Genomic DNA, 21353 nt, shown 5'->3' with positions numbered 1-21353 from the left:
AGCTATTGTCTTACCCTGTGCTTGTACCCTTGTTTATTAACAGACGTGGACGTTGGCAGGTGGAGAAGAGAGACTGTCTAAGGATCCCATAGCGCATCTGTGGGTGCGCCAGGACTAGACCCCCTCTCTGGGAGCCCCTGCCATCTGTCTCCTCTGAGCTGAGGTGCTCCTGCTTGAAGGACAGAGCGAGCCTGGGCATCTGGGCCACCAGGCTGCAGAAGCCTCCCCGCAGAGGGCCCCTTGGCCTCTCTGCCAGCACCAGCCATGAATTACGTGGGGCAGCTGGCGGAGACCGTGTTCGGAACGGTGAAGGAGCTGTACCGGGGCCTGAACCCCGCCACGCTGAGCGGAGGCATCGACGTGCTGGTGGTGCGGCAGCCGGACGGCTCCTTCCGCTGCTCGCCCTTCCACGTGCGCTTTGGAAAGCTGGGCGTCCTGCGCTCGCGGGAGAAGGTGGTGAGTGCCCTGGGGTGCCTGTAACCCTAGTACTCAGGAGGCTGAGACAGGAGTCTCTCAGGTTCAAGGCCAACCTCAGCAACTTAGTTAGCCTGGTCCTCCGCAATTTAGTGAGAACCTGTTCCAAAACGGAACAAAAAGGGACTGGGGGGTGTAGCTCAGAGGGAGAATGTAGAATGCCCCTAGTACAAAAAGGAAAGGAAAGGAAAGGAAAGGAAAGGAAAGAAAGAAGAAAGAGGGTAGCCTCTGGAGTTCCAGGGAAGGGCCCTAGGTGAGGATCTGTCTGCTGGATAGGTTTCTCGGCTTCTGTATCAAAAGTTTTGGGTTTGAGTGGGGATCTGAGTCCAGGGATTCCAATTTTTCCATGGAAAGAGCCCCATGGGGCAGAACCCGGTGCTGCGGAGACCTCACCTGTGTTCTGGCTAATTCTGGATTTAGATGTGGGCTTCAAGATGTGGTTTCCTGGGTGCAGATGTTGGGTGGAAGGATGCTTCGTGGGAGGACGGCTTGGGAGAGTAAATCGCAACTCACAATGCTGTCTCAGGGCCAAGGGTGTGAGCAACGCGTTAGTTCTCTACCTTAGTAAACTCACACCACCGTCACCAGGCCAGGGAGAACTTGACAGAGGTGTTTGTCAGCACCATGGTCTGATCTGTGAATAACAGCGTGGTGGTTGGGCCCAAATCCCCTTTGAGATGAGACCGCAGTGAATGTTCTAGAATGTTGACAGAGTCACCTGGGAGAGACCTGTACTTCTGAGGTTATGAGGTTGGCTGTGGACTCAGACTGTTTGGGAGTTCAGAGACTCACCTGTTGTGGGGCCATTTTCTCACAAATTAAACGCCGCAAGCCTCAGTTTCCTGGTCTATAAAGTGGAGCTAATGATAGGAGCTATTGCAAGGGGCTGTTTGTGAAGATTAAGTGACGAAATCTTTACAGAACCCCATACAAAAGGCCCGGTAATGGCAGTTCTCAACAGCCTGGGGGCGGAGCCTCAGCAGAGAAGACACCTGTGTGTCATCCCTGTTCTCATGGGGTGTGGGAGAGCGCAGAACACGGGGACCAGATGAACCAGCAGCCAGGCACACATGGTCCAGGGAGAAAGCTGTAGCCAGTGCCCGCTTAGGGCACGAGGAGCCTGCCCCCATGGATGGAGCGGGGCCTGTGGGCCTGCAGTGCAGACCCCGCATCCCTGCCCCGCTCCCCACCGCAGGTGGACATCGAGATCAATGGCGAGCCCGTGGACTTGCACATGAAGCTGGGTGACAGCGGGGAGGCCTTCTTTGTCCAAGAGCTGGAGAGTGACGAGGTGCGTGCCACCATCTTGGCCCCCTGTGCATGGGGCCTCGGGGTCCTGGGGAGAGGTCTGATGCAGGGGTCACTGGAGGTCATGATGTTTTGTCAGAGTGCAGAGGGAAGGGCTGGTGGGGCTGACTCTACTTCCCGGGAAGTTGGAGAAGATTTCAGCTTTTCATCAGGGATAAAAGGAGGGCTTCCCTGTGCCGCGTGGAGAGGAGAGCCATGGCGTGCTCAGGGCCAGGAGGCACAAGCCCTGGTCCTCTCTGGGTCGGGTGTGGGCTCCAGAAGTGGGTGTGTAGGGGTAAAGAGAGGGGTGTTTGCACAAGGAGGGCACGCCCAGCACAAGCCGATGAAGGATTTTAAACTTGACAGGCTTTAATTCAGCACCTACTGTATGCCAGACACTATCCAGCAGACTCAGCCAAGGGGTGACCCCTGCCTTCAAAGAAAGTCCCAGATTATTCTGAGAGGCAGACCCACAACTAGTGATGGCATTCTTTGCTCATTACAGTGACTTGGGTTGTAACTGGGGCTTGGGGATAGTCAGGGCACGCTCCCTGGAGGTGGTGGCATCTGGCTGAGTCTTAAAAGGAGAAGGAGGTGTCCACCGCGACAGGCTTGGGCAGCGGGGAGAGATGAGGCCCAGGTTTCCTCCTGGCCTGCCGGGCTGTGGGGCGGCTCCCTGGGATGTGAGGGGGCTGCTTGACCTCTGTTATGGAGCTGTGCATCTGTCCAGCTCCCCCTGCCTGCTTTCCTGGACCTAAATGAACTGGGGCAGGGCTGAGGATGATGGGGGACGAGGGCGCCCCCCTCCCCGCCTGGCCCCAGCCCTCTTAGCTCCGTTTGGTCTGCCCCCCCAGGAAGACCTGCCTCCTCGGCTGTGCACCTCACCCATCCCGTGGGGGGGCCTGTCTGGGTTCCCCTCGGGATCCCAGCGTGGCACGGCCAGTGGGCCCGAGGGCCTGGTCATCGTGGGCACGGCCTCCACAGGACGGAGGAAGAGGCTTCGCAGGAGGAAGCCCAGGCGGAAGGAGGGTGCTGTGACTACAGATTCTAGCTCTGAGGAGCTGGAGGCTGGCGCAGAGAGTGAGCTGTCCTCGCAGGAAAAGCCAAGGCCAGAGCCGGCAGGGTGTGTAGGGACCAGGTGGAGGCTGTGGGTGTGGGACACCAACCTGGGGCTCAGGGGCGGATGCTGGGTTGTCTGGGCAAGGGCCTTGACCTCTCTGGACTCCAGTTGCTTCCCCTCCCCAAACCCCTGATGTCCGGGCTCCCTTGCCCTGCCTGTGACCAGCTCCCTTGGTCCTTCAGCAGTGTTCAGTTGGAAGGGGAATCTCCACCACAGCCCAAAGACATCTACCCCTACTCTGATGGAGAGTGTTCCCCACAGGCCAGGTGAGTATCCAGGTGGGCCGAGGCTGGGATTCTAGACCCAGGTCTCAGTGACGCTTCAGTACATCTTTTTTTCTTTTCTTCATTTACTTTATTTTTAAAAATTATTATTATTATCATTACTACTATTATTATTATTATTTTGGTGGTGGTACTGGAGACTGAACCCAAGGGCATTCTACCTCTGAACTATACCCCCAGCCCTATTTTTAATTCTTTCTTTCTTTCTTTCTTTCTTTATTTATTTATTTATTTATTTTTGGTGGTACTGGGGTTCCTGGAAGCCCTTCTACCTCCGGGCTATACTCCCAGACCTATTTTTACATTTTTATTTGGAAACAGGGTCTTCTAAGCCAGCGCGTGCGGCTGGCTTCGAACCTGCGCGATCCTCCTGTCTCTGCCTCCCAAGTGCGAGGATTACAAGCGTGCGCCACCACGCCCGGCTTTATTTTCTTTTTTTAAACCAGATTCCCAGTCAGACACAGTAGCACATGACTGTGATCCCAGCTATTTAGGAGGCTGAGGCAGGAGGATTGTGAGTTCAGCTGGGCAACTTAGCAAGACCCTGTCTCAAAATAAAACATATAAATGGCAGGGAATATAGTTTAGTGGCAGAGCCTTTGTAGATGAGAAGACCTGGGTCCGATCCCAAGTAAAGTAAAAAATGAACAAAAGAAGAAAAATTGAAGTGCATGCTTATAATCCCAGTAGTTGGGAGGCTGAGACAGAAGGATCACACTGGTTTGCAGCTATTCTCAGCTACTTAGTGAGGCCCTCCACAACTTAGTGAGACCCTGTTTCAAAATAAAGAATAAAAAATAGGGCTGGAGCTGTAGCTTGGAGGTTGAATGTCCCTGGGTTCCATCCTCAGTACCGCAAAAAAAGAAAAAGGAGAAAAACTGGATTTTCTTCTTCTTGTTGATTTGTAGGTGATCTTTATATATTTATTGATTCTTTATATCATGCATATACGTGTTATAAACATTGTTCTCCCGGGCTGGGCTGGCAGCACGGGTGGCAGGCTGACGGGAGATCCCTGAGAACTCTTTCCCTGCAGCTTCTTGTCGGGTGATCTGTCATCCCCTAAGAGTGACTCGGAGCTGGAGCTGCGGGCCCCCGAACTCAGTGCCCTCAGAGCGGAATCCCACATGCAGTGGGCCTGGGGGAGCCTGCCTAAGGTAAGTTTCCCTATCACCCCACTCTGCCTTTCAGGGGCTCCCTGGCCCCTGTGGATCAGGATGGGGTGACTGAGCCTCAGGCCACTTACTCCAGGGCCTAGGGGGGGCAAGAAGGCAGCTCCTTTAATCAGCTCATCTCTTTTCATATTTGTTTGACCAAAGGTGGCCAAAGCTGAGCGGCCTGAGTCCTCGATCCATCCTGAAAGTGGTGCTGGGGCCACCTCTCCTGTCCAGGGGACACCCAGCCCCTCCTCCTCCTCTGTGGCTGGCACAGACCCTTTGGGCCCCCCAACCCTGCAAACAGAGGCCAAAGATCCCCAGCCTCAGCCTAGTATGGAGTCTCGCCAAGTGGGGGCTCTGGTGGGTCCCTCTCATCCCGCTTCAGAGAACGAGGAAAACAAGACTCAGAGCCCCAGGGGTGCTGGCCTCTCTCCTGTCTCCAAGTCATGGAGCTGGACCACTCTAGAGGCTCCTGCCGTGCAGCCTGAGGCCATCAGGGGCAAAGGTGAGTGATGGCCGGACCCCTCCCCATTGCTTCTCTGGCCTTGCATTATCCCGAGGGGCTCTGGGACATCAGGTTCCCTCTGAGCACTAAGTGAGCCAGGTACTGAGTGTGCACCAGCCCCAGTGGGGGAATAAATGATGGCACATACATAAGGAACCGCGGGGCCTGGGCCTCAGGGGCAGAACGTGGGGTTGGAATGGGGACTCTTAAGGCACCTGTCAGGGAAGGCTTCTCTGAGAGGTGACTTTGGGGCTCAGACATGGATAATAAGGTTCCATCCACGTGAGGAACAGGAAGAGCAGAGGGAACAGCATGGGCCGGGATAAACAGAGCCCACGTTCCCAGCTCGGGAGCCGGCTTGGCCTGAGAGTGCTGGAAAGGCACTTGGCCTGCACTGTCCAAATCAGTAGCCGCCGCTGGCAGACATGTGGCTATTTAATATTAAATTAATGCCATTTGAGCTGGGTATGGTGGTGTACAACTGTCACCCTTGTACCTGGGTGGCTGAGACAGGAAGATCTGAGGTTCAAGGACAGACTCAGCAATGTAGCGAGACTCTGTTTCAAAAGAAAACAAAATAAAAAGGAGCTTGCAGGTATAATGGATTCAATCACCATTACCACCACCACCACCATTACTACTAATACTACTACTAATAATAATAATTTACAGTTCTGTTCCTCCATCACACTAATCCCATTTTAAGTGCACTCAGTGGCCACATGTGCCTAGGGACTACCGAATAGGACAGGGCAGGCATAGGACATCTCTCTCATCACAGAAAGTTCTTTCAGACAGCGCTGCCTTAGGGTGTTCAAAAGGAAGGGGCGCGTGCTGCCCATGCCACCAAGCACATATCCAGGGTCCATCCTCCGTCCTAGGCTCTTTGAAGAGAAACCAGCACCTGGGTCCCAGTGACATCTACCTGGATGATTTGCCCTCCCTGGACTCTGAGAACGCGGCTCTCTACTTCCCTCAAAGGTGTGGATATTGTGGAACCAGATGTCCATCAGGGGCCAGCGAGGAGCGCTCCCACTCCTCCCCCTCCTTTGTATTTACATTGCCCCTTCTGCCCCCAGTGACTGTGGGCTGGGGGCCAGGAGGTGGAGTGAGCCCAGCAGCCAGAAGCTCCTGGGGAGCCCCACCTCCAAACATGTGCCAGAATCCACTTCGGACTCGGTGGACACCATAGCACTGTCCCTCTGCGGTGGACTAGCCGACAGCCGGGACGTCTCCCCGGGTATGTTCATTCATGACCTGAGCCCTTCTGAGGATCGGCATGGAGCCCAGAGGATGGGGAGGGCAGAAGCTGTGACTTAGCCTAAGATTCCTGGCATGGGGTCAGGCACAAAAGCCCCCTGTGGGTGGGCAGGAAGAGAGCCACCTGGCAGGAGCCTGTGGCAGAAGGTGGGGAGCCTGGAGTCGTCAGTGGGCCGTGGGTCACCTGGGCTGCACCAGCCTCACCCCTCGCTCTCTGCCTCTGTGCCCAGAGAAGTTCAACCAGCATGTCGTCTCCTACCAGGACCTCACCCAAAACCCCGGGCTCCTGGATGACCCGAACCTCGTGGTGAAAATCAATGAGAAGTGAGTAGCAGCCAGGGTTGCGGGGCCTGGGCACCGCTCTTCACCCTGCAGCTGCTGGAGCCTCCACACCTTGTTCTCTCTTTCCAGGCACTATAACTGGGCCGTGGCTGCCCCCATGATCCTTTCCCTGCAAGCCTTCCAGAAGAACTTGCCCGAGGTAATGGCTGGAATTCTGTTGGGGCCATAGCTTGTCAGGAGGTCCTTGGCTAGGGAGTAGAATGTGAGCAGAGACCTCGGGGCCCCTGGTTGCCAGCTACAAGGTCCATCTGAGAGAGGAGACAGAGGTCCCCAAGCCTTGCCCCATCCTGAGTGGACAACGCCTACCCTTTCTGAGTTTTTTAGCTGTGCCTGGCTCCTACTGATGACACATCAAGGGGAAGTAAACATCTGACAGATAACTGAGACGCCCTTTTGACAGGAGAATTTGGGATCTAAAAGATGAGGCTTGGGAATCAGGGGTGTCACCCTTCAGCTCTCCCTAAGATGATTCCTCCAGACTGGGTGGAGGGGTGCTGGCTTCCTGGGTAAGCACACAGTTGTTGAATACCTACTATGTGCCAGGCCCAGCAGTGAACCAAACAGAAACTGTGTCCAACCTCTGGGAAGATGGAGTTACTCAAGGAATCACTCAGATGAATATCAAATTCAACTGAGTGCTGGGACAGAGGGGTCTGGGGCGCTCTGAGAGCCTGCAGTAGGGGGGCTTGCTGAGTGCCCACCAGGCAGCTTGGTAGAGGAGTAGGCCTTGGGCAGGCTGGGGCAGGGAACAGCACAGACAGATGTCTGGAGTTGAGGCCTGGCCTCTTCACTCTCCCCTAGAGCCTCCACCTGTCCTCCCAAGATGTCTGCCCTTGCTCGCTCTTGGAGGACATGCCCTCCTGGGCAGAGCCAGCCTGTTTTTGTATTTCTGTCCCGCTGGGAGCTGTCCAGGGCCCTAACCTGGCCTGGATCATTGCTCTTGGTTCATTTAGGCTGGCCTGAAGGGCATTACCAACCAGATGTTGACAGCTGGTGTCTCTCTTCCATGACACTTGGCTCTGTCCTCTGGCTGGTCTGGGTCTGAGCTAGAACCCAGAGCCTGTGAGAAGGAAGAGAGTCCCTCCCCTGCTTGTCTATCCTCGCCTTTTCCAGACAGACCCACCACTTGATGCCCCTGAGGTATGCACCCTTCCCCATACACACACAAGCCTTTTCCCAGTGCAGAGGGGCAGCCTGGCTGGTCCAACCTGAGCACATGTCATCTTGGCTTCTCTATTCTGCATCTCTAGGATGCTGATGAGTCTCCCAGGTGGGCGTTGGCCTGGGCTCTCCCTGGGGTTACCTAGCACCGATCTAATCAGCATATTTCACAAGGCTGTGTTGCCCCAGTTAGACAGGGATGGGAACCTGCAGAGAAGGGAGGCTGTTCAGGAGCCAGTGACATTGACCTTTGGAGGCTGCCTGTGTCCGTCTTGAAGGTTGCGGTGTCCTGGCTGTGGGCTGCCCCTCTTGTTGTTACTTGGTAACATCATGCATGGTTATACCAGTTCTTGAGAAACTCTCAAAGCAGTGCTGCCTCTAGTAGAGGGACTGGCTTACAAGATCTGGAGGCCAGGCTGAGGGTTGGATAGAGCTAGGAAAGCAGGGGTGGGGGACAGGAATGGCCCTAGGTTTCTCATGTGTAGCTTTGTGAGCCGTGGGTAGGAACCCCAGGAGGGAGGGGAACATGATCCCTCCGCCTCCAGATGTTGACTAGAGCATCTGGGTGGGCCCAGACTCTGCATGCATGGGGGTCCCTAGGGCAGTATAAGGTAGGTCTGTAGGGCGCAGAAAGAACTGCCATGGCTTTCATCTGCCCACAGAGCACCGTGGACAAGCTGGAGAAGGAGAAGATGCCCCGGAAGGGTGGGCGGTGGTGGTTTTCCTGGCGACGCCGGGACTTCCCAGTGGAGGAGGTAGGTGGTCACGAGGTGGGGCTGGCGCAGGACAGGAGGCGAGGTTCACTGATGGATGCTCTTCCCACAGCACGGGGCCCAGAGGGAGAAAACCACAGCCAGAGAGCAGCAGGGGTGAGTTGACCTGCTGCTGGGCTCTGCAGCTGGGGCCTGGGAGGGTCGCCCTGGGGGCTGGGGTAGGGCCAGCACCCCTTCCCAGCCAGCTGGGGTTTTTGGTGTCTTCCCAAGCATTTTGTTTTTCTTGAGAAACTAAAACCTAGAGACACACCCAGTGTCCCTCAGCCAGGGACAGTATGGTTGGAACAGGTGCTCAGCCTCTTGGTGTATGATGAAGGCTGTGGTGTTGAGAGGCAGGACCTCTGGACACAAGGACCAGCCCGCTTGGCCTCCCTTTTTTTTTTTACATTTTTTAAACTCTTCTTTCTTTTCTTTCTTTCTTTTTGGTACTGGGGATAGAGCCCAAGGGCAATTCTACCTCCCAGTAACACCCCCAGCCTATCTATCTATCTATCTATCTCTCTCTCTCTCCCTCTCTCTCTCTCTCTCTCTCTCTCTCTCTCTCTTCCCCCCCTCTCTCTATATATATATTCATATATAATTTGTTAAGTTTTGTTTTGAAACAGGGTCTGAGTTGCTGAGGGTCTTGTTAGTTGCTAAGGCTGGTCTCAACCCTGCCATCCTCCTGTCTCAGCCTCTTAAGTACTGGGATTACAGGCATGCACCACCACACTTGGCTCCTTTTTTCACTTTTGAAGTGATGGGGCCACAAGAGTCACGTGGAGGGTGAACAGGAAAGGGGTGGCTGGAGCCATAGTAGGTGGGACTGGGGATCAGCCCTCAAGGGGACACTAGGTGCTTCCCATAAACCTCTTCAGGGCAGGCACTGTACCCTGGCTGGAGGAACACCAAGGTCAGCCCGGCTCTGGTCTCATCCGCCTGGGCAGGCACTGCCAGCCAGCACTCCATGGTTGGCACCCCCAGGGAGGGATGGCCTCTGGAGCAGCAGGGACGGCCCAGGCTGCTGACGGCCTGGGTGGAGAGTGAGCGTCTACTTAAAGGGAAGGGTCTAAGAGCCTTGGGGTGCCGCAGGGAGAAGATAGACATCCTAAGCAGCGACGACGACGGCCCAGACAGCCCTGTGATCCTCGAGGTCCCCTCCCCGCCGCCCTCCACACCAGCCTACAAGAAGTCCCTCCGCCTCTCCTCTGATCAGATCGTACGTGTGTGTTCTCTGGAGTGGAGGTGGGGTGGGGGTGAGGCTGCTGAACTAATTCTGTCCCAGCGTCTCCTGGGGCTGAGACACAGAAGAATGCCAAAGGCCAGAATCCATCCCTTTGCAGCCTCCCTAATGGCCTCTGCTTGAATACCTCCAGGGGCAGGGGCCACTTCTTCCCTGCCATCCCTTCTCTGTCCGATGCTCTGACTGGTGGTGTCTTCTCCTATGGCCTCTTGAGATATCCACCTGCAGTTGCCTACCTGGCTCTGGGTCCGCCCTTGAAATCCACACTAAAAGAATCAGATGCTGGTGACAGCCTCCCAGATTTTGGCAAGCCCAGTCCTATAAGTCCCTTGGTCTCTGAGCTCGTAACTGGTGGCTTCTGTAATAGGGACATGTTTTCTGAGCATGGCTCTGATCAGGGGAGTGTTCCGGAGGGTCGGGCCAACTGCCTTCTGTCTGGGGGCTCACACTGCTTTAGGATCTGCTGGGGAAGGGAAGTGACCTGGCTGTGGTGGAGAGCTGCTCCATCCTTCTCTGTGGACCACAGACAGGGCTGAGTCTCTCCTTAAAGGAAGGTTGAGTCATGTGCCCTAGCCCCATGCAGAGACTCCCTGTGAAGCTCCTCACAGACTCCCCAATCCATGGAGTGGGATGTCTCCCTGCCTGGGGCTGACATAGAAACCTGGATGATATGGCTTGTTTGAGCCATCTCAAAGGGCAGAAAAGAGGCTGTACTCCTGTGCCCAGCACTGTGCAGAGGATACCATGGGGACCCTCTGCCCAAGTGGATGTGATTATCTTCAGACCCCCTGAGGAAGGGGCTCTGAGCTGGGAGGAAGAGGAGAACGAGAGGCCTGTGGGGATTGGTGGCCATGGTTGGGATGGAGAAGGGTGGGCAGTGCCCGGCTGAGGCAGATCACAAAGTATCCCCTTTGCCTGGCCCCAGCGGTGCCTGAACCTGCATGAAGGGGCCAACGAAGTGGTCTTCAGTGTGACCACCCAGTACCAGGGCACCTGCCGCTGCAAGGCCACCATCTACCTGTGGAAATGGGATGACAAGGTGGTCATCTCTGACATCGATGGCACCATCACCAAGTGAGACCCAGCTGGCCACGGGGAGGGCTGGGAGGAGCTGGGGACTCACCTCTCTCTGTGCTGGGCATGTAGGGGGTGAGAGTCGATGGGGGAGACCCTCCCTTCCTGGTGGGTTGTCCTAGGGTTGATCCCCACTGGGCTACACCCATGCAGAGCCATGCGGGCTGTCACAGTGACCTTCTCCTCTTTGGCTGTAGGTCGGACGCTCTGGGCCACATTCTGCCCCAGCTGGGGAAAGACTGGACGCACCAGGGCATCACCAGTCTCTACCACAAAATACACCTGTGAGTGCCAGGCTGGGGCTGAGGCAGGGCCCCCAACTTGAGGGAGGAGTGACAGGATATCTTGGGCCACTTTGCCTTGGGAAGCCAGGCTCAGGGACCAGCAGAGCCCACAGCAGGACAGACTGGCCGGTCCATGGGGTGTGGAGACCTTCCTTCTGGCCCTTAGTTCTCCTGCTTGCCTCAAGATGGGGGAAGCACTCCTCCATCCTGGTCCTCTGGCCTGAGAACCGTGTCCCTGCTTCTGGCTGGGACAGCTGCTGAGGCCCCCTGTATCAGGCTTGGCTTAGCCATTCCCCCTAAGTCCCCTCCCTGCAGAGGTCTTTGGGTTTGCAGGCCAGAGCCCCAGGGCTGGGCTGGGTTGGCCCAAGCCACAGGGGTGGGATGCCCATGGCTGGTCTCTGATGGCCACCCTATCTCCCACCCCCAGAAATGGGTACAAGTTCCTGTACTGCTCAGCTCGGGCCATCGGCATGGCTGACCTCACCAAGGGGTACCTGCAATGGGTGAGCGAGGGTGGCTGCGGCCTCCCCAAGGGCCCCATCCTGCTGTCTCCCAGCAGCCTCTTCTCCGCCCTCCACAGGTAACCACCCCTTTGTGAGCCCACAGCCAGAGGGGGAGGGTGGAGGGGAGAGGCAGTGCACGTGCACGGGAACCCAACTAGGGCTAGCATTCACTGACCAGTGTCAGCGGGGCTGGGTTGAACTCCACATCCTGACCCAGCCAACCCCTGGTTTCTGCCTGTGGCCGTGATTACCCCAGGGAGGTAATCGAGAAGAAGCCGGAGGTGTTCAAGGTAGCCTGCCTGAGTGACATCCGAGAGCTGTTTCTGCCCCACGGACAGCCCTTCCATGCTGCCTTTGGGAACAGGCCCAATGTGAGTGTCCCCTCCCACGGGCAGATGACTCCCACTTCTCCAGCCCCTGGGGGCCTCAGTTCTACTGCCCTTGCTCCCACAGGATGTCTTTGCCTACCGGCAGGTGGGCCTACCTGAATCGAGAATCTTCACAGTGAACCCCCGGGGAGAGCTCATCCAGGAGCTCATAAAGAACCACAAGTCCACGTGAGGCCAGACCCTCTCCTCTGGGAGCCCCAATTTCACCTCCTCCGGTGGGGTGGCGGGATCCGGGGCTGCAGGGTGAGCCTCCCCCTGCAGTGGCGGAGATGGAGGTGACACCCCGTTCTACCTCTAGGTATGAGCGGCTCGGTGAGGTGGTGGAGCTCCTCTTCCCGCCCTTGGCCCGTGGCACCAGCACAGACCTGGCCCACCCTGAATACAGCAACTTCTGCTACTGGCGGGAGCCGCTGCCCGCTGTGGACCTTGGCGCCCTGGCCTGAGCCTGCCCTGAGGCCCCTCTTCCCTGGCCCAGAACTGACTGGGTGACTGGGGGTGCAGGGGCTTGGAAGCTAGGTGCCACAGGGCCAGCCCACTGAAGGGGAGAAGGGGACTGCAGTGGGCTGCCAGCCACAAAGGCCTTTCCTCCTCTCAGCTCCCCCTGCTGCCTGCAGGCAGAAAAGCACTTCAGTCTGGCTAAAAGCTTTAATTCGGACAACCCCCCCCCCCCATCAACAGTACCAGAGTGGAGGGCCTAACACTGAACATCCAGAAACCGGAAGGCAGGGATATGGAAACCTGCAGACGGCACGGGGGATCCTGTGCTGCTTTTAGGGAAACCAAGGCCAGGAGCCTCCGCAGAGCCCGGCAGATGCTGGGACTGCACATGCCGGAGGAACATGGGTTTTCCAGTTGTCCCTTGGTTTCATACCTGAATTTTTCACCATTTTGTGAGCATCCCAGCAGGGCTGGGGGTCTGCAGGAGTAGTAAAAGCAAGGCCTGGACCCCCTTTCCTCCAGCTCTGGCTTCTCTCTCTCTCAGGGTCTGCCCTCCTTCAGGCCTTGATATTACATGAAGGCCATTCTTGGCAGAGAAGTAGTGACCTGGGGGAGGGAGGGAGATTTCCCCCAAACTGGAAGGAAGAAGACTGCAAGGTCACCAGAATGCCGTAGACCGTACTTTGGGGAAGGAAAGGGAAGGGGTATATTTGGAGCGCAGTTTCCAAAGATTTCCTGGATCCACGTTTTTCCCTCTGGGAGTCTACAGCTGCCTATGCCCTCACCTTGAGGGAGGATCAAAAGGAAAAAGACTCTCGACTGGGTTTCTGTGCTTTTGATCTGTGTAGGGAGCTGGAAACCAACCTATGGTGGCCCTGGGTCTCTGGTTCAGAAATAGCGTCCATGAGCTACCAGGCATGAGGACGTCACAGTGGGCATCACCTTCTTGCAGAAGAAGATGACTCAGCGACAGAAGCCCTCCAAGGCTGTGACTGCCCTTCAGGGGCAGAGCAAGCTATGGACAGGCCCCTGTCCAAGGATGGGCCTGGAGCTGGCTGCAGAGCTGTCCACTGCAGCATGCCTGCAGAAGCAAGTTGCAGACTGGAATGTGTGGTCTGGACCCGGCTGTCAGGCTTGACACCCTTGCCTTGAGCACCTGAACAGTTAGCGTTTGCATGGTGGGATAGTCAGGTGGAGCCAAACCCAGCCCGTTCATCCAGTGGCCTCTGCAGTGACATCTAGGCTGGCTGGAGGCACTGCTGGGTGAGGCAGGGCTCCGGGGCGGTACTCCCAGGGTTGGTGGGATCTGGGGCCTGGATCCTGTCCAGACAGCCTAGTTGACTCGCCTTGGCCTCGCCTGCTCAGCCAGCTGGGCCCGACAGTCCAACAGGTCATCCCGGAGGCGGGCGATGTCCTGTGTGTGCTGAGCCAACGTGCGATTTAGCTGGTCTACGTGGCCCCACAGGCCCTCCTTGGAACTAAGGGGCTCGCTGGGCAAGCTGTCCGGGCTGGCAGCCAGCAGGCCCAGCCCCTGGCATGCGCCCTCTACCTGGGCCACACGCTGGTCGAAGTGACCCACTGCATGCTGGAGTTCCTGGGCAGTGTCCTGGCAGCGGCTCAGGCCCCCAGCCACATGGGCCACACCAGCCTTGAGTCGCTCCAGCTCTCCCCGCAGGTTCAGCACCTGCCTGTGGCCAGCCTGGAGCCTGGAGCCTTGGCTGCTCACCTGCTCCTGGATGGCATGGACTTCGGCTTCCACCTTGCGCTCCCGCTCATCCAGGGACATGTTGGCAGCCACGAAGGCATCCGAGTACTGGCTGACGGAGTCACTGAGGCCTGTGAGCGACTTGCTTACCGAGTTCAGGTTGACCTTCAGCAGAGTGATCTCACCTTGCAGTGAGCTGCCTGTCCCTTCTGCCAGCTGCCCCTGGACCTCGGCCATAGTGCCATTGAGCTGCTGGAGCAGAGCCGTGTGGCTGGCCACCTGGCGGAGGAGGGCCTCGCTCCGGCTCTGCCAGGCCTTCACCTCCGCCACCAGGTTGTCTAGGATGGCTGAGGTGGTGCTGGGGGTGCATGACGTCTCCAGGGAGACCAGCCGTTGTTCCAGCACGGCCAGCTCTGTCTGCACGAGGGGCCGGCCTGATCTGCCTGGCGGGGCGCTGCCATGGCTTAGCTCTCCGGCCAATGTCGCCAGGCGCTCCTCTAGGCTCTGCATGCGCTCCTCTAGTACAGACCCAAAGCCCCCCGCCCCCCAGCCCCCCATCTCCATCCTCAAACAGCAACCCCTCATCCCACTCTCAGTCCCATTGAGAGTCTCCAGGCCCTCGAGCAGCCCATCTGCACCTCCATCGAGCATGGCAGCAGAGAGGTGCGCGAGCTCATCCCCGGCTGCAGTGCCGGAGCCCCTTGGGGCCTTGGTGACTGCCTGCAGGCTCCGCTCGAGGCCGTCCACACGGGCACTGATCAAGGCCAGCTGGCTGCAGCAGCTGCCCCTGCCAGCCATGCTCAAGCCCTGCAGCCGAGTGCCCAGCTGCGAGAGTTCCCGGCGCAAGGCCAGCTCCCGGCCGTCCAGGCTCTGGTGCAGCTGCCGGCTGGCTGCTTGGCCCTCCTCACACTGCTGCCTCACTTCCTGCACCCGCAGGTCACACTCGCTCTGGACACCCTGCAGCTTCTGCTCAAAGCCGTCCAGCAAGCTGCCCCAGAGTCGCTGCAGCCGCTGGTCCACGTACTCCTCCAGCAGGGCCAGGGAGGTGAGCGGGGACGGCGGGGCTCCCCGCAAGCGCTGCAGCTGGGCCTCGTGGCCGAGGGCCAGCCCGTGCACCTCCTCTAGCAGCTGCACTTTGGAATGAAGTGTGTCGCTCATCTCGGTCACCCTGCTGAGGATGTCGCCCAGGGGAGGTGTGAGTGGTCCTTCGGCTCTGTCTCCCGGGTCCACAAGCCCCTCAGGAATGACCCCGAAGCCCACGGGGGCAGCAGGAGCCCTGGGGCCGCCAGCCATCCTGCTGGGCTCCTCATGGCTGGCCACCAGGCCACTGAGACTACCAAATGCTTGTGCCAGGCGCTGGACATCACCTTCCAGGCGTTCCAGCCTTTCACCAAACAGCCCTGGGCCTTTTCTTCCTGGGAAAGAGGAGGAGAGACCCCAGAGGCATCACTGTGTGGTCCTCAGTGTGTGGTGCTGCCAGGCCACTCGAAAGGCTTCCTCTTCTATGCCTCCCTCCTCTGTGTGCATAGATTGGGTGGGGCCCAGGGCCTCACTTTCACACCCATGAGATGTACCCACCCCAGCTCTGCCAGAGCTCAGACACCCTGGGTCAGTCCCCTCCCTGCCCCTGAGCCCAAGAAACCTGATCACCTTGGAGGGCATCCGAGGCAGACTCACCATGGGGACTGGGGGCTGCTCCTCTATATGGAGGGGGCTGGGGACCTGGGCTCAGCTGCCCCGAGGGGATCTGGGGCTCAGGATCCAGCTGTGGTGGGGTAGCCCCATGGTCTGCAAGGTGCTCAGGGCAGCCTTCTCCGGTGAGGCCAGGGCAGCAGCGCCAGGCGAGTTCTGTTACTGTCTTGTAGCCAACCTTGTATCGGGGTCTGAGCACGGTGCGGTACCTGGGCCAGGAGGGTGAGAGGTGGTCTTGCACCTGTGAGCCAAAATTCCTGCTCCTGCCTGGCATTTGGGGTCACCCTTGGGTACCTGAACAAAGTGTGGATTTCTTCCCACCTCCCTGCCACCCAGAGCCTTTCCCGGTTTGGGTGCTTAAGATAGCAGGGCACAGGGGCGGTGCCAGGCCTTCCAGCAGATGGGAGATGCAGGTGGAAGCCCCACCCATCCTGCTTGCTTGGCAAGAAGGCTAGTTTAGCTCCAACCCTCCCAAGACTACTTGGACCCTCTTTAGCTGCCAAAGGAAAAATTCCACTCAGCTTCAGTGAGACCTCAGAGAACGCCGCCAAAGCCCCAACCCTCCTCTGTGGGTGGAAAGGGGTACGGCTGGGAAGCCGGGGCCAATCCTGGCTTCCACCAGTTTAGTTCTTCCCGCTCCTCTCCAGCCGCTGCAGGCATCAGCTCAGGTAGCAGAGGCAGGTGGGGAACACCTCTGCTTTTGAGCAGGGAGGGGAGGCCCAGGGGTACAGGCGGGTTTGCCAGGGGCCCTCCTTTACCTGCTCAGCCATGTACCTCTTCGCTTCTGCCAACCCCGAGCAAGGCTCAGTTTCCAGATGCAGCTCTCCGAGAGCACACCTGTGCACCGCCTCTCCATCCTCCCACGCAGCCCACCCCTCACCTTTGGCCCCTCTTCCCATGGCCACCACAGCCCTCCCTGAGTCTGTCCAGGATTCCTGTGGCATCAAGCACTGCGGGAATAGGCCTCTGTTCTCTCCCTCCCCAACCTCTGCCCGAGTCAGCTCCTTCTAGCCCTGTGCTGATGCGCTATTCTGAGAATCCTCCCCTTGTTCCCTGGGGTGTCTGAGCTCCAAGCAGAACCTGCCCCTGTCTCCATGGGTGATACCTTGCCACAGATTCAAAACCTTGGCGTCCTCCCCAAGCCCCTTCTTCTGGGACCCTGGCCGCCCTCTGGCCTGTGTGGGGACCCAGGTGGGCTCTTTGGAGTTCAAAGATCTACAGCCCCCATGCAGTGGGTTCTGCTTTGGGTTAAAGGAAGAAGCAGGGTTTTGCCCTCAGGGCTCCCAAGTGGGTGGGACGGGCACACTCACATGACTGTCCCCAGGCACTTGGCCCCCCAGCCACACTGCCGGTATTCCGCCTTTACATAGCTCTCTGCTCCCTCCTGTAGGACACATGTCACGTTCCTGCGCACCACGTAGGCACAGAGGGCCCTGCAGGGGAAAACGGTGCCCCTGAAACATCTGGCCAGAGCCAGGTCCACCAAGGCTCTGCCTTCTTTCCCCACTGTTGGTCTCAGCGGGGACCAGATCCCAGCATCTCTTGTCTGTTCTCCTTGTCCCTGGAAGTCAGGATCCTCACCTGGGGTCCAGAGGATTCTGGGCAGGGCCCAGCCCTTCTGCTGGTCTCTGATCTCTGTCCTCCAGGGGGGACCCCTGGGCTAAGCACAGTGCTGACCCGGGAGCCCCGTGCTGCTGTCTCCTAGCCTGGGAACATGCACGGCCCAGGCTCCCCAATTACTTGGCCACATCTCCTGCCCTCTGCCTCCTTCACTGCTTCCAATCTTGGCCTTGGGGTCTTCCGAGAGCCCAACCTAGTGGCTCCCTCGAGACCTGACTTCTCCTCCCTCCCCGACGCAGCTTCCTGGCTCTCCCTTCGCTGGTTTCTTCACTCACCCCAGGTCCTGTGCCGCCTCCTCCAGGAAGCCTGCTCTGCTGTGGCCTGGCCCACCGAGTGTTTGTTGGCTACGCGCTAGCCATACTTTTTTCTTTCAATACATCTCAAATTTAACTAGAGTTCAAACGCAGGCATGAGCTAACCATTGTGGACGCCAAAGTGTTCCAGAATAGGGCCCAGGACCCATGAGACCCCCACTCCACCCCACCCCTGCCCCCAGCTCTGCAGCTCCCAAAGGGTGCGGAGGCCAGGAGGGGGAGCAGCGGCCAGGCTCAAGGCTCCTTCTCCTACCTGGCCAGGCAGGGGAGGGATGGGAGGCCTCTGCGCGGGGCAGCCCGCGCACTCCACGCGCGGACCGCCCTGCCTCCGCTCCCTCCACCTGGTCCGCTGCGCCGGGAGTCTGCACACAGCGCAGCTGGAAAATGTTACTTCGCTGGAAAGGTTTCCGCGGGCACTGCCAGGATCCCAGCCGCCCCGCCGGGCCCCCTGGGCTTATTTTTCTTCCCCGGCGCGGCAGCCTCCTGGATCGCGGGGCGCACGGACCGGCTCGGCCCCGGCACCGCCCCCTCCGCGCCGCGACCTCGCGGGTCCGGGGCCTCGACGCCCCCGCGGGTCGGGCAGGTGGGGGCGCCCGGGGGCCCACCCCGCCCCGACCCCGCCGCCGCCCGCCCGCGCTTACTTGTGCGGCCCGGGGCGCAGCCGCGGGCGCCATCCCGTCGTGTAGAGACTGTAGCGGGAGGCACCGGGCGGCGCGGGCCGCGCGAGGAGCGGGGTGCCCTTGGCCTGCGCCCCCGAGAGCAGCGCCGCGGCGGCGCACAGCCAGACCGGCAGGCGGCGGCCCATCGCAGCCCGCTCTCCACCTGGCCCGCCGGCCCCGCCGCCACTCGGGCCCGGAGCTTGGCGCTGCGCGGCGGCTGCGTCCCGCCGAGTGGCCGGCGCTGCTCGTGGCTGGGGCCGCGGAGGGGAGGCGGGAGGCGGGCTCTGCGCGGATTAGCATAAACTTGGGGCCGCGCCGCGCGCCGCCGCCAGCCCCCTCCCCGCCGCCGGCCCCCCGCCCCGGCCGGGAGCTGACGCCCGAGGGGCCCCCTGCAGGCTAGAGGTTAAGGAGCACGCAGCTTAGAGTGGCGGGCGCAGGCCATCGCGCCCTGGGAGGCCCCCAACACACCCAGCTACTGGTGGTGCTCCCGAGTGTGCTCCCGGGTACCCGGTGAGAAGCGGAGAAGATGACCCCTGGGCTGGCCGGGCTCTCGAGGAGCCGCCCACCTCCAGGATACACTAATCTTAAAAGTCGGTATGCACCTGGGAGTGGCGGGGGCCCCTGGAGCCGAGATGAGGAGAAGGGGGGGGGGGCGCCGGCACCTTCTCCCCAGCCACCCTGGATAGGCCCCAAGCTGTTGGCTGGGGTTTGCCTCCTCCCTGCCTGGGGTTGCGCAGGAGCTCTGCCAACTCTGCTGCCTTCTTTCCCCAGCAACTTCTGCAGTCCATTTGGGTGGCCAGGCTGCCCCTCTGGTTCTCTGATGGGCAATGTTGTCTCTTTCTGAGGTGTGGCCTCGGCAGCCCATGGCCTTTCCAGACCAAAAAGAAAAAAAAAAAAAAAAAAAGTTGTTCCGCCCGGTGTGTTGGCGCTCGCTCGCTTGTAATCCCAAGATTTGGGAGGCTGAGACGGGAGGATTGCAGGTTTGAGCCACCACTCCGGGCGAAACAACAATTCTGCAATTTAGTTTCAAATAAGGAATAAAAAATAGGTCTGGGGGTGTAGCTCAGAGGTAGAATGCCCCCGAGTTCAATCTCCAGTACCGCCAAAAAATATGTGCTTCTTTGTCAGATGAAAGAAAACCTTTAGGTCTTTGTCACAAGAAGTTGCATTGAACCAGGCTTCCTCCATAGTTTGCTGACGAAAGTGACTCTTGGAATCCAAGAACCATCCTGTACGGTCGTCCTCGTTGAATCCGGATTCTGTCACCCAGCAGTTTCATGTCTTCCTGGCTTGTCTCCCCCACACAGGTGACCACAGCCAGTCCGTGTCCTCACCCTAGTGGCTGGTGGGCGTGTAGAAGGCGCTGGACCCCAGGCCTTGCCGGGAGGGACCTCTTTGCAGGCTGACTTGGAGGTGTGGATGGATGCCTCTGGGGGAAGGGAAGGTGACTGCGTCAGGAGGCTGGAGGGGCGGCTCTGGGATCCGCATTCATGTCCCTGCCCTCACCCACCACTTGTGTGGCCGCAGGGTGGACCCAGGCCAGGCTGATTTTCCTTTCTCCTGGGCTTTGGAATCATGGAACAGAGTCAGAAGGGGAACCAGCTCCATGGAGGTCAATTCAGTGTCTCTAAATGACAGAAATTTAATGTTCCTCAATTCTGAGGGCCAAAGGTCCAGAAACCATCTTAAGTAATTACATTTTCAAAGGCCTTATTTCCAAATAAGGCCACATTCTAGGGTTCCAGTGGACATGAATTTAAGAGGGGCTCTATCTAATCTACTACAGGGACCTCCATGGAGTGGCTCTGTGGGAGTTAGGGGCCTGGGGAGGAGGGCTGGCAGAGGCAGGGGGCTGTGAAGCTTTTGGTGATGAGTCGTGGTTTCCCTGTCTGCTTCCAAGAACCCACCATTTGAGCTAGCATAAACAAGATAGGTAACTAGCTAACCCTAAGACAGCTTGGTATGCCCCTCTCCACAAATCCACCCAGTCTATTCTCTAACCTTTAACAGAGATGGTACGAGCCATTTTTCTGGGGCAAATACATAGTATCCATAATATGCCCTTGATCTGGCAACTGCTAACCCTCTGCTCTTTACAAAGTCCCCCTCCTCACCCAGGCCCGCTGTCACTGCCTGGCAGCACCACCCAGCTGGCTCCGGGAGAAAACTCCCCCATCCCCAAAGCTATGATCTTTTTCCAAAGGATCCCACCCCTTCCTTTCACTCCCTCTCCAGCCCCAGATGTGGGGCCCACATCTCACAGGAAGGAGGCTGGACCTCGTTTGAACTTGGAAATACCCATGTAACGGGCTGGAAGGACAGCTGGGCTCCACTGCCCCCTCTCCCAGGTGGCTGACATCAAATACTATGCTCGCTCTTTCATTGGAAGAGTTTGGAGAGCCAGCGCCCAGGCCCCATCCTGGTGGAGGTGGAGGAGATGCTTGGGGTCTTGGCTGTCTGTAGCAGAAGCTGGGGTCTCCCCATAGATCAGGAGGCCACTTGCATCTGCCAAACAGGAAACCTAGAGAGGCTGGAGGCAGGAAAGGGAGGCAGACAATCATGTTCTCCTTGACTCAGACAGACCAGAGTTTCTCCACCTGGATGGAGACAGGCGGAGGGGCCTCTCACTGGAGCATGGTTACTGCTCATACAACGTGCACAGCCATATCCAGAAACACTAGGCTCGCAACCCACTCCACTATCACACACACACACACACACACACACACACACACACACACACACACACACATTTTCCCAACCTTTGCAGCCCCAGATGTATCATCTCCTCCTCAGGAAGGGGATATAGCCTCAGGTTGACAAGATGGTCCAGACAGGCAAAGGGATCCTGCACTTCGAGCTCATCAGCGGCCCCATGGGGAGGGGAAAGGGCAAGAGTGAGAACCTGTACTGGACCCTGGAGCTTCCCTCTTACTCTGTGGACCTCCAGGGAAGAAGGAAAGAATTGGCTCATGCAAGCAGAGAAGACTTGAGAACAGATCCTGGCAAGATGCAGAGGGCTTAGCTTGCCGGGTAGTGAATGGGCATGGTGCCCTGGTACGCAGCATCCCATATGTTTGGGATACCCCT

The 21353-nt window shown here is 58.4% G+C and overlaps 2 protein-coding genes across 3 annotated transcripts; one reads left to right on the top strand and one right to left on the bottom strand.

Annotated features, from left to right (window-relative positions):
- Positions 1-264: 264 nt before the first annotated feature.
- On the top strand, positions 265-12393 carry LPIN3 (lipin 3; the record flags this gene model as incomplete). 2 transcript variants are annotated; one of them, XM_080716102.1, is made up of 19 exons in its annotated part: positions 265-456; positions 1670-1765; positions 2616-2884; positions 3067-3147; positions 4202-4322; positions 4485-4827; positions 5709-5808; positions 5907-6067; positions 6318-6411; positions 6499-6568; positions 8253-8345; positions 8416-8459; positions 9435-9561; positions 10511-10659; positions 10857-10943; positions 11371-11523; positions 11703-11817; positions 11900-12003; positions 12134-12393. In XM_080716102.1, 19 exons carry the CDS (start codon positions 265-267, stop codon positions 12276-12278), a joined length of 2544 nt encoding a protein of 847 aa, XP_080572228.1. In that variant the 3' UTR covers positions 12279-12393. The 2 variants fall into 2 exon arrangements, with proteins under 2 accessions (XP_080572228.1, XP_080572227.1); XM_080716101.1 differs by having other exon boundaries at positions 3064-3147.
- Positions 12394-13606: 1213 nt separating this feature from the next.
- On the bottom strand, positions 13607-18668 carry EMILIN3 (elastin microfibril interfacer 3; the record flags this gene model as incomplete). Its single annotated transcript, XM_080716048.1, has 4 exons — positions 18246-18668; positions 16981-17103; positions 15656-15879; positions 13607-15393 (listed from the first exon to the last, which is right to left on the bottom strand). The coding sequence occupies exons 1-4, from the start codon at positions 18407-18409 to the stop codon at positions 13607-13609; spliced, it is 2298 nt and encodes a 765-aa protein (XP_080572174.1). The 5' UTR covers positions 18410-18668.
- Positions 18669-21353: the final 2685 nt, after the last annotated feature.

The sequence above is a fragment of the Muscardinus avellanarius genome, assembly GCF_963383645.1.
Source record: "Muscardinus avellanarius genome assembly, chromosome: 19".
In the NCBI taxonomy this organism is placed as follows: Eukaryota; Metazoa; Chordata; class Mammalia; order Rodentia; family Gliridae; genus Muscardinus; species Muscardinus avellanarius.
Note: the sequence above shows the minus strand (reverse complement) of the source record. Positions and strands in the feature narration are given on the sequence as shown.